The 12,385-nt window shown below is 39.9% G+C and overlaps 1 protein-coding gene and 1 long non-coding RNA gene across 5 annotated transcripts in view; both read left to right on the forward strand.

Annotated features, from left to right (window-relative positions):
* The first annotated feature begins 413 nt into the window (after positions 1-413).
* The window catches only part of LOC111972080 (uncharacterized), a 258,803-nt gene continuing 246,831 nt past the window's right edge, over positions 414-12,385 (forward strand). Inside the window, exons 1-3 of one of the 3 annotated variants that reach the window (XR_011480690.1) lie at positions 454-601; positions 4,752-4,866; positions 5,032-5,132. This is a non-coding gene — a long non-coding RNA (uncharacterized lncRNA). Of the gene's footprint in view, positions 602-4,751; positions 4,867-5,031; positions 5,133-12,385 lie in introns of those variants that run through there. The other 2 variants (XR_002878368.2, XR_011480691.1) reach the window with 2 other exon arrangements.
* The window catches only part of LOC111972368 (chemokine-like protein TAFA-5), a 109,751-nt gene continuing 108,026 nt past the window's right edge, over positions 10,661-12,385 (forward strand). The window contains exon 1 of one of the 2 annotated variants that reach the window (XM_070446063.1): positions 10,661-11,031. In XM_070446063.1, coding sequence (XP_070302164.1) covers positions 10,920-11,031 — 112 coding nt within the window. In that variant the 5' untranslated portion in view covers positions 10,661-10,919. The remainder of the gene's footprint in view (positions 11,032-12,385) is intronic. The other variant, XR_011480717.1, reaches the window with a different exon arrangement.

A 12,385-nucleotide genomic window follows, 5' to 3' on the forward strand; every position in this document is an offset into this window, starting at 1 on the left:
CACTGGAATTGTGATACAGTGAATTCTAAGTGAAATAATCTGTCTGTAAACAATTGTTGGAAAAATGATTTGTGTCATGCACAAAGTAGATGTCCTAACCGACTTGCCAAAACTATAGATTGTTAACAAGAAATTTGTGGAGTGGAGTTATTGTCTAATTAGAATTTTCTATAGTCTTTGCAATATTTATTTAATGTGTGGAGTCAGAACTCCTGTATATTGGAACCCACAGGCCATGGGTTAAGACAGAGATAAACTAATACCTCGAAGAGCCTATTTCAAAGAATATTAGTTGTGATTGCCAATATTTAATTGTGAGAGTCCAGAACACACATTCTCACAAAGACAGGACAACTGACTAATACCTACATTATGACATGTCTTTGTCCCTGTCTACGGCTTGCTCTAGCGCCASTGTATGTTCCTTGGAAGAAAACTGACGTCTGTGCAGAACACTGTGAAGTACCTTGAAGCAAACCTGGCGTCTGTGCACAGCTCTTAGGAGTCCCAATTTCTACAGGCGGTGGTGTTGATCAAGACTGGCGATTTCCATTGGACCTGGATTGGAGGATATGATGCTGTTCAGGCAAATGTGGAAAAGGTACCCAATTGTCATATTTGAGTAAAAGTTTAAATACCTTAATAGAAAATTACTACAGTAAAAGTGAAATGTTTACTCTCCCTGGACAGTTCAGCTAGAGTATACTCACAGATTTAGAGGATTTTTGGTATGCTCATCAATATGTCAAGGGCCACTTGTGAAGTCAGGGACCATATAATTTATGCCTGACATGATCAAATCAAATTTTATTAGTCACATGCGCCGAATACAAAAGGTGTAGACCTTACAGTGAAATGCTTACTTACGAGCCCCTAACCGACAATKACATTTTTWWAAATACGGATAAGAATAAGAAAAAGTAACAAGTAATTAAAGAGCAGCAGCAAAATACAATAGAGAGACTATATACAGGGGGTACCGGTACAGAGTCAATGTGTGGGGGCACCGGTTATATGGACATGTAGGTAGAGTTATTAAAGTGACTTTGCATAGATGATAACAACAGAGAGTAGCAGCAGTGTAAAAGAGGGGGCGAGGGGGCAATGCAAATAGTCTGGGTAGCCATTTGATTAGACATTCAGGAGTCTTATGGCTTGGGGGTAGAAGCTGTTCAGAAGCCTCCTGGACCTAGACTTGCCATGCGGTAGCCGCTTGCCGGTAGCAGAGAGAACAGTCTATGACTAGAGTGGCTGGAGTCTGACAATTTTTAGGGCCTTCCTCTGACACCGCCAGGTATAGAGGTTCTGGATGGCAGGAAGCTTGGCCCCAGTGATGTACTGCCCTCTGTAGTATCTCTTTGCATACTCTTAATTCTTGCCTAATATCTTGGCATGCATAATTATTTAGATTTTTTTACCAATTCTGATATTTTGAATAATGTGATAGGCATTCTGCACTGAGTCACACAGTATAATATATATATATATATTTTTTAATATATATATTTTTTTACTGAACACTATTGAAGTTGACATAGCCCCTAGATGCTGTCAATTGCCCAACTTTTCAAAGAATTGCATATTTTTTTACCAAACATGATATTCCGCTTGAAATAACATGATGTAGATTAATGAAATAATCAAAAGAAAAATATCTGATTATTTATTAGCCTAGTGGTTAGAAGTATTTAGGCATTTCATGAGAATAAGGCCTCAYGTGAAATCATTGTCTAAAGCGCAAGAGATACTGTTGCATGTAGGTCTAGATTATTTRTGGGTTGATCATATAGAAATATCAKAACATTATGYTAACAACTCCAAAGCAATGTCCTGTCTATGGTGGAGGAAGCACTGACTCACTGCCTYTTTCTATTATCAAGACACCTGCTGGTAACAACTCCTAACTGGTTAGGACTGCTCATGAGGTGTCCTAAATATCTGCCGACTAGGTGTGACTCTTATGACTAATGAGGCTTCATGTATAGCTTTTATTTTTATCCATAAGAGTAGGAGTAAAATGTCTCTAYTCTCATAACTTACGACCAATACTCTACTCTGAGATGCTTTGTGGATAYGGCCCCAGATCTAGGATTGGAAGATCTTATAGATGCCCACTGCAGTAGCCACTGACACACAGTGGGTTGTAGTGGGATAGCATAGTAGGCTATAGTGAGTACTATGGCATCATAAGTCATTAATTGTTTTAATATCTAAATATGTTTAAGTTTTAACATTCTGAAAGTTMTCTGGCAGTGATTTCAGTTTATATTGTTGAAGTCTGCGTTACACCATTTAAATTAATGGGGATAGAACAAGCTATATAGTTTTCAAAAAATTTAATGGAAGAAAAAAGCTGTTTTGAAGCAATGTAAGTTGAGTCAGTCTGCACATTTCCATGTTGAGTTGGTGCTTGTATCGTAAATGGATCAAGAGCACTGGCTAATCTGAATGCGCCTTTGAAGTCTATGGAGCTTTTATGCACATTTTAAATGGTTATTGTTCAAAAAGTACAAGAAGTATCAACAATCTTTTGAYCAGCAATCTATATAATTTGAGTCCGTCTGTACATCAGCCTGTACATGTCAATGTTGATTTAATGTTTGTAGCATTAACATTTCAAGAGCAGTAGATAATCCAAATAGTTCCCACTGAATCCTTTGGAGCTTTTATGTGAATTTAAAACGTTTATAGTTCAAAAAGTATAAATGGTATCAAAAAGTAAGCTATTCCAGACCGGTCTGCCCATTTTGAAGTTTGTATGGCATTTCTAGCTTAAAGCTGGAATCCATAATATTGAAATGGCCACTTACGTTTGCGATATTACAAAAAGAACTTACTTCAACAGCGGACTTTTCAAACAGAACTTACACTAAAAGGCATTATCATATTTTCACAGAATTATTCCAGTCCTCATAGACAGAAATATATACACTGCTCAAAAATAAAAAGGGACACATTAAACAACACACAATGTAACTCCAAGTCAATCACACTTCTATGAAATCAAACTGTCCACTTAGGAAGCAACATGCTATTGACAATAAATTTCACATGCTGTTGTGCAAATGGAATAGACAAAAGGTGGAAATTATAGGCAATTAGCAAGACACCCCCAAAAAAGGAGTGATTCTGCAGGTGGTGACCACAGACAACTTCTCAGTTCCTATGCTTCCTGGCTGATGTTTGTTCACTTTTGAATGCTGGCGGTGCTCTCACTCTAGTGGTAGCATGAGACGAGTCTACAACCCACCCAAGGGCTCAGGTAGTGCAGTTCATCCAGGATGGCACATCAATGCGAGCTGTGGCAAAAAGGTTTGCTGTGTCTGTCAGCGTAGTGTCCAGAGCATGGAGGCGCTACCAGGAGACAGGCCAGTACATCAGGAGACGTGAGGAGGCCGTAGGAGGGCAACAACCCAGCAGCAGGACCGCTACCTCCGCCTTTGTGCAAGGAGGTGCACTGCCAGAGCCCTGCAAAATTACCTCCAGCAGGCCACAAATGTTGCATGTGTCTGCTCAAACGGTCAGAAACAGACTCCATGAGGGTTATGAGGGCCGCGGTCCACAGGTGGGGTTGTGCTTACAGCCAGCACCGTGCAGGACGTTTGGCATTTGCCAGAAACCAAGATTGGCAAATTGCCACTGGCGCCCTGTGCTCTTCACAGATGAAAGCAGGTTCACACTGAGCACAATGAGCACATGTGACAGACGTGACAGAGTCTGGAGACGCCGTGGAGAATGTTCTGCTGCCTGCAACATCCTCCAGCATGACCGGTTTGGCGGTGGGTCAGTCATGGTGTGGGGTGGCATTTCTTTGTGGGGCCGCACAGCCCTCCATGTGCTGCCAGAGGTAGCCTGACTGCCATTAGGTACCGAGATGAGATCCTCAGACCCCTTGTGAGACCATATGCTGACATATGCACATTTGTGGCCTGCTGGAGGTCATTTTGCAGGGGCTCTCGGCAGGATTTTATCAAGAGTGGAAAGGGAAATATTCTTGAACTGTAGGCTACACATTTGACATTTGAAACTATATAAATTGGGATTGTGTTGGATTTTTTTATCGAACCATGTTGTAATTTAAAGTTTCACAAATTCTATATATTTATTATTTATTTTTAGCGTGTTCGTGGTAGTGAAGGGTAACTTTTCCATTGTTTATTAATAGAACAAMGGGATAAAACTCAATATAAACCTTTATATTTCTTACAGGTATACAGTTATTAGGCCAGYAGGCCTACAGTGGCATAGTGTACTTTGTTGAAGAAACAATGTCTGAATTGGAATGTGATAGGGAGAGTCATTTCTTATTCTTTGGAAGTCGTTATCTTAAAGCTGGAATCATTAATGGTGAAACAGCCACATTGGTTTGCGATATTACAACAACAAAGATGTTACTGCAAACAACCAACACAGTTTTCCCCTCTGACATCTTCACATGCGCGCTAGAAGAGCACAATATGTACTGCAATGTTTTTAACATGCTGCACAACGCTCCTCAGCTCTGCTACAAAAACAATAACAATGGTGGTGGGGTGGTCAGTGGTGCCGTTTCCCTCTACTGCGGATTCCATCTTTAAACGGTTGTAGACATGTTATGACCATCATTTTGACCATTGAAGTCTATGGCCATTGAAATTCATTGGGATTTTTGAAAATGTGGAAGAATATGTTTTTTTTCAAGCAATGGTATCAGTGCCAGTCTGCACATTCAGCAATTTCTTTGATACTGAGACCTCACTTCTTCCCCACAGGACAGGCTATGGTTCTGGAGTGACGGATCTAAATTTGATCATCAGAACTGGGCGAAAGACGAGCCCAATAACTATMAGGGTGCCAGAGAGCCATGTGTTCAGATGAACTTTGGAGGTACAGTWAGCCCACTATCATTCACTGATCCATTCATCAAATTAAAYGTTATTCATAGTAAGTATAACAAATAAATCTGACACACACACACACTTTTATTAAACTTTTTGTGTGTATATCTGARTTGATTTGAGAGGTAATTTCTATTCTGTGTTTCCTCTTAAGRTAAACATSCCTGGAATGATGAATTATGTGGAAGGAGATTTCCCTCTGTGTGCTCCATAMGRAMYTGTTCAATCCATSAAACTATCAATGAAACCAAAAATTCTACTCTGTAGTATCAGCATCCTAACTGAACATATTTTATGGTAAAATCAAATACTTTTTGAAGATTATTTGTTTCTGTAAAATGAAAGTTTTAGTTACTTGTTGTACATAAATGTTGAGTAATGATTTTGTGGTTTGTTGTCAATAAAATGGGTTTGTTATTTTCTCTCATGAGTTTTTATTAAACATGAATGATAGCGCCATAATTGTCAAATCCTTTGAAAGGTTTCTTAAAGATACATTCTAGCATCTGTTCAGTGGTCATTTCAATTACTTGATAATTCATCTTGAAGAATATAATTATCAGGTTTGAAGGTAAGACCCAGATGCAGACTGCGTCAAAGTAACAATGTTCATTACAGCAACAGGARCAGGCAAACGACTGGTCAAGGCATGCAGGGGTCGATAATCCAGAGTAGTGGGGCAAAGGTCCAGGACGGCAGGCAGGCTCAGGGTCAGGAAGAGTGATCAGGCAGGCGGGCTCAGAGACAGGACAGGCAAGGGTCAAAACCAGGAGGGCGAGAAAGAGAGACTGGGGAAAAGCAGGAGCTGAGACAAAACGCTGGTTGACTTGACAAACAAGACGAACTGGCAACAGAAACAGAACAAAGGTATAAATACCCAGGGGATAATGGGGAAGATGGGCGTCACCTGGAGGGGGGTGGAGACAATCACAAAGACAGGTGAAACAGATCAAGGTGTGACAATATAGCTTTAAAATAAGTCAAACATTATCATGTGGATGTCATAGACTATCAGAGCATTGTCTATGAATTTGAGAGTTGTTACATTTCCCTACACCAGTGGTTCCCAAACTTTCTATAGTCCCGTACCCCTTCAAACATTCAACCTCCAGCTGCATACTGTCACGTTCCTGACCTTATTTCCTTTGTTTAGCCTTGTTTAGTTGGTCAGGACGTGAGCTGGGTGGGCATTCTATGTTATGTGTTTCTATGTTGGGTTCATTGATAAGCCTATATGGTTCTCAATCAGGGGCAGGTGTTTTACGTTTCCTCTGATTGAGAACCATATTAACTTCTCACGAGTCACCATCCCGGATCCGGGAGCATCCTCATCAGATAAAAAAGCTGACTAGCATAGCCTAGCATAGCGCCACAAAGTAAATACTTAGCATATAAATATCAATGAAATCACAAGTCAAGACACCAAATGAAAGATTCACATCTTGTGAATCCAGCCATCATTTCCGATTTTTAAAATGTTTTACAGCGAAAACACAATATGTATTTCTATTAGCTAACCACAATAGCAAAAGACTCAACCGCATATTTTCAAAAAAATTTTACCGCATAGGTAAGCTATCACAAATTCGACCAAATAAATATATAATTAGTCACTAACCAAGAAACAACTTAATCAGATGACAGTCTATACATGTTATACAATAAATCTTATGTTTTGTTCAAAAATGTGCATATTTCAGGTATAAATCATAGTTTTACATTGCAGCTACAATCACAAATATCACCAAGCAGCTAAATAACTACAGAGAGCAACGTGAAATACCTAAATACTCATCATAAAACATTTATGAAAAATACATGGTGTACAGCAAATGAAAGACAAACATCTTGTGAATCCAGCCAATATTTCAGATGTTTTAAGTGTTTTACAGGCGAAAACACAATATAGCATTATATTAGCTTACTACAATAGCCAACCACACAACCGCATTCATTCACCGCAAATGGTAGCGATCGCAAAAAACAGCAAAATATATACAATTATTCACTAACCTTGACAAACTTCATCAGATGACAGTCCTATAACATCATGTTACACAATACATATATGTTTGTTCGAAAATGTGCATATTTAGCCGGACAAATCTGGCTTTTTAGTATCGTCCTGCTCGTCTGTTTTTCATATTGACGGTGGTACGTAACAGATAGGCTAATATACAACCGCACAAGGTTGAAACGATAATTGAGCACTCTCAAAAAAAAAATAATCCCCAAAAAGATAATGTCAACCCCAAAACAAGAAAAAATTAGCGCTATTTAGGTGGTATAACTCCCGTACGGAGGAAGAAGAGAAAAAAAGGGATAAAAATCGATGTCTATAAAACGTACTTTAGGATCGTTTTGAACAGGTCAACGTCTCCTACATAAAATTCTTATAGTCTGTAGTATTCGTTGTTCTTTAAGATTCAAAGATATCTCGCTATCAATAAAACGTTTTACCGTTAAAAAAAAAACTAATAACGAACATTCATCTGTTTACTATGCAATTATTTTGAAAAGATTTATTCTACCAACTAGTTTTGCCTTAACTCTGGCCAACTGCGCCCGGCTATAATTAAGATTTTTAAAAATAACTTTAGTACGACATACAGCTTACTTATATGCGAGACAGCGCCCAAAAATAAGGCCGGAAAATATGACTAAACAATTGTCAAAGAAATACGAAATAACATCTAAATTGTTCTTCTTTTGCTGAGCTTCCATCAGAATCTTGTACAAGGAGTCCTTTGTCCAGAATAATCGTTGTTTGGTTGTAGAATGTCCTCTTCTTCTCTGAGATATAACCAAGAGCTTAGCACATTGAAAGCTAGCCATGGCGGAACGTGCCCAACTTCAATATACGCAAAGAAAATAAAATTCCGAAATCGCAATAAACGTTCAATAAACTGATATAACTCGGTTTAAAATAACTACTTATGATGTTTTTATCACATATATCAAATAAAATCAGAGCCGAGATACTAACGTCTATACCGAAGCTTTCAGAACGCAATCTGGGTTCTTCTCGCGCCTTCCAAGACAATGAAAATTCCAGACACGTCATCCAAAACTCTTGTTCGGCCTCAGATCAAGCTAGACACCCCATTCCACCTCTCACTGCCTGTTGACATCTAGTGGAGCGTATGCAGTGCATGTAGATCCATAGATTTCAGGCAAATTAATGAGAAGCCCTGAACAGAGCCTCGATTCAGATTTTTCAATTCCTGACAGGAATTTGCTGCAAAATGAGTTCTGTTTTACTCACAGATATAATTCAAACGTTTTAGAAACTAGAGAGTGTTTTCATCCAATAGTAATAATAAATGCATATTGTACGAGCAAGAATTGAGTACGAGGCAGTTAATTTGGCACGTTTTTTGTGAAAATGAAATAGTGAAAATAGCGCCCCCCTATTGACAAAAGGTTTAAGTAGGCTGTTCTCACTGTTTGTTGTGGGTGATTGTTGCTGTGTCTGTGTTTCACCACACGGTACTGTTTAGTTTTGTTCGTTCATTTTTTCCTACCTGTTTGTGCGTTCATGTTTTATGTTCTCAAGTTCAGGTCTGTTCACGTCGTTTTGTTATTTTGTATTTTGTCAGTGTTCAGTTTTGTTGGATATCATTAAAATTCGACATCATGAACATTCACCACGCTGCGCCTTGGTCCTCCTCTCTTCCACCTAAAGACGAGCGTTACACATACCCCCTCTAGCACCAGTGTTTTGCCATCATGGTAAGCTTGCCACACACACACTATACAATACATTTATTAAACATTAAAATGAGTGAGTTTTTCACAACCTGGCTTGTGGGAAGTAACAAAGAGCTCTTATAGGACCAGGGCATAAATAATAATATAATAATAATCAATAATTTTGCTTTTTATTTAGCCCTCTTACATATTACAACTTTATTTGTACATTGAAAATGGTGAATAACTGACCACAGGTTAATTAATGAGAAGGGTGTGCTTGAAAGGATACAGGGGCCCATTATCAGCAACAATCACTCCTGTGTTCCAATTGCATGTTGAGTTAGCTAATCCAAGTTTATCATTTTAAAACGCTAATTGATCATTAGAAAACCCTTTTGCAATTATGTTAGCACAGCTAAAAACTGTTGTTCTGATTAAAGAAGCAATACAACTGGCCTTTAGACTAGTTGAGTATCTGGAGCATCAGCATTTGTGGATTCGATTTCAGGCTCAAAATGGCTAGAAACAAAGAACTTTCTTCTGAAACTCGTCTGTTCTGAGAAATGAAGGCTATTCCTTTGGAGAAGTTGTCAAGAAACTGAATATCTCGTACAAMGCTGTGTACAACTCTCTTCAAAGAACAGCGCAAACTGGCTCTAACCAGAATAGAAAGAGGAGTGGGAGACCCCGGTGCACAACTGAGCAAGAGGACAAGTACATCAGAGTGGCTAGCTTGAGAAACAGACGCCTCACAAGTCCTCATCTGGCAGCTTCATTAAATGTACCCGCAAAACACCAGTCTCAATATCAACAGTGAAGAGGCGACTCCGGGATAAAAAACATTTGTTTTTYATTTATTTCACCTTTATTTAACCAGGTAGGCTAGTTGAGAACAAGTTCCCATTTGCAACTGCGACCTGGCCAAGATAAAGGAAAGCAGTTTGACACATACAACAACACAGAGCTACACGTGGAATAAACAAACATCCAATCAATAATACAGTAGAAAAGGTCTATATACAACATGTGCAAATGAGGTAGGATAAGGGAGGGAAGGCAATAAATAGGCCATGGTGGAGAAGTCATTACAATATAGCAATTAAACACTGGAATGGTWGAATGTGCAGAAGATGAATGTGCAAGTAACAGGGCAGACGTTTTTTAGAATCCCTGAATGTAGCTTTGTGTTTCCAAACTCTCACTGGGTATAGAAATGTGTGAGTACAAGATGTGCTCGATAGAGCCAGACGTATTAGACTTGTATGGGATGGCGTGATACTCACTGTGTGATTGACTCTCTCCGTGAACAGCTAGCTAGTATAATATCCTACTATACAACAGCTGAAGAATCTAACACTGTAAAAATGAGAAAAAAATCGATAATGTAATAGTTGCAGGTTGAAAATACAAGCTACACAGAACATTCTAATCAGCAGGTTTCGCACGGGTGCAGTTTGGTTTGCCTGGTGACATCACCATGTGGTAAAAGTTAATAGACCAATAACAAAGAGTTTGAAACCTCTGCCAATAACAACACATTTTCAGTTTACATATCCCTCCCATTAGGCCCCTCCGCTCTGGTGGATTGATTCACATGTTGAGTCCCTCTAGGATTTGTTGAGATATTTGCTGGCAAAAATGCTTTGTTTTTCTGGGGCAATTCTGACATTTTCCCTGGCAATATGATTTTGTCCAATTTGTCTCGAAAATGCGCTGACGAGGGTCAAGGGGAAAAGTTTGTAGAAGTGTGGCTTGATTAAACCATATAATACGCTATTATGTGCGGTGATTGGTTGAAATTGCTAGCACTCCTTTTGTACTGCGGTGATGGGTCAGTCATTCGATAATTGCGATGTCTCCCCAAAGTAGCCTGCATGTGCCTGAAGTCAAAACGCMCCCGAGACCGCTTGAAGGAAGCAGACAATTGAGCAGTATCTGAAAAAGCGTGACCCGAGTTTCAGATGGTCTTATAGCCCTCAAGTGTGTGGCATGAGGTTGCGAGAACATTTCGCCCTCTATTTTTTGGAAATGTCAACGACCTGCTTTGAATTCATTGAATCCATTCTCAGAGAACACGGATACGTATAACACGTATCTTCATGTMTAATTCGTAATTGGATCATATCCTATCTAAATAATATTTACTATTGTAACAGACATCCACCAGGCACCAGACAGCATTCCTTTTYACAGTGCATTAGCCTACGCTCGGACACCGGGGTTTATCTTGGACTAGCACACTCTGGAGATGTCTTTCTTTGGGATTACTCGTGGCGAGAGGCGCTCCCATCGAGCGCGACCTGGCTGGTGAATTGTTCAATTTCTTTCGCTACGGGGAACTGAAACTCAATGGCTTCGTCTCGTAAACTGAGTCGGCGGAGGAATGTTACTACCTGGCCAAGAATGTCTTCAACTTTCTGGGCTGCGGTGCTACTGACCAGTCTGCTCATCATATACTGCGGTAAGGAACTGCGCACTTGCTGGCGTTGCTGCTTTAAGTGTGTTTTTATGGGATTTATGTCGATAATGGTTTTTGATTGGCTGATTACTGCCTTGGATAGAATGTATGCAGATTGTGTATGTGAACAATTTAATTGGTAGAGATGAAGATTGAATGTCTTCAACACTGCAACATCAGCTCAATGGAAAATGTGTAGAGTTGCAGACAATTAGTTTTACAACAGCAGCATTTTCTCTACACTAATAGACTATGTTATAGTTTACACTTCCTCATGAAAAAAAAACGTTTTCCCCCCGTTTTTTTTTCTTGTTAGCGTATGATGAGGGTCCCTGGGTCGCCGGTTTGCCTGGGCGGGCGTCCCTGATCAAGAAAAGTTTGAAAACTCCTGGCCTTTCGTCGTTTGCTGTCCGCAGCGCTAGTGCTGAAAGGTGCCCCGCGGGAAATTCTCCCCACGTCCAAACCTGATTTACATTGTCAGCACCAGCTCACGATTCCTCCTGTTCAGCTGAGCGTGCGGTGTTTAGGAACAGCAGTCACTCTCAAATACAATTCGTTGTCACCTATCCTTCCTGCAACAAAACGATTAACTTTGTTGTAAAAGTAATAAACCATATAGTGCGCCATGATGGAGTATACCCAGCGCGAAACGTGCTGTAGTCCTATACAAATTGATAGCCTGTACGCAGTGGTTTTGAAATGTCACAGTTTTTTACTGTGCAAACATTCTGACTATGGCAAGCAAACTGAAGAAAAGTGTACGTTGGTATGTCCTAAGACAGAAATATACTTCCAAAATGTGGGTCTCATCCAACCTCTCTCTCTCTGGCCTTTCAAATCAATTGAAGGTCAGGGCTCTGTGCAGGCCAGTCAAGTTCTTCCACACCGATCTCGACAAACCATTTGTGTATGGACCACGCTTTGTGCACAGGGGCTTTGTCATGCTGAAACAGGAAAGGGCCGTCCCGAAACTGTAGTGGGCTCCCGAGTTGCGCAGCGGTCGAAGGCACTGCATCTCAGTGCTAGAGGCGTCACTACAGACCCTGGTTCGATTCCAGGCTGTATCACAACTGGCCGTGATTGGAAGTCCCATAGGACGGAGCACAATTGACCCAGCGTCATCCGGGTTAGGGTTTGGCCGGGGTAGGCCGTCATTGTAAATAAGAATTTGTTCTTAACTGACTTGCCTAGTTAAATAAGTAAAATAAAAATAGTCTAGAATGTAATTGTATGCTGTAGCGTTAACATTTCCCTTCACTGTCCAAATTCTACATTTATGACATCAATATTTAAAAAACTGAAGAACAGCACCTGACCATTATTCCTCCTTCACCAAACTTTATAGTTGGCACTATGC

The sequence above is a fragment of the Salvelinus sp. IW2-2015 genome, linkage group LG13 (genome assembly GCF_002910315.2).
Source record: "Salvelinus sp. IW2-2015 linkage group LG13, ASM291031v2, whole genome shotgun sequence".
Taxonomy (NCBI): domain Eukaryota; kingdom Metazoa; phylum Chordata; class Actinopteri; order Salmoniformes; family Salmonidae; genus Salvelinus; species Salvelinus sp. IW2-2015.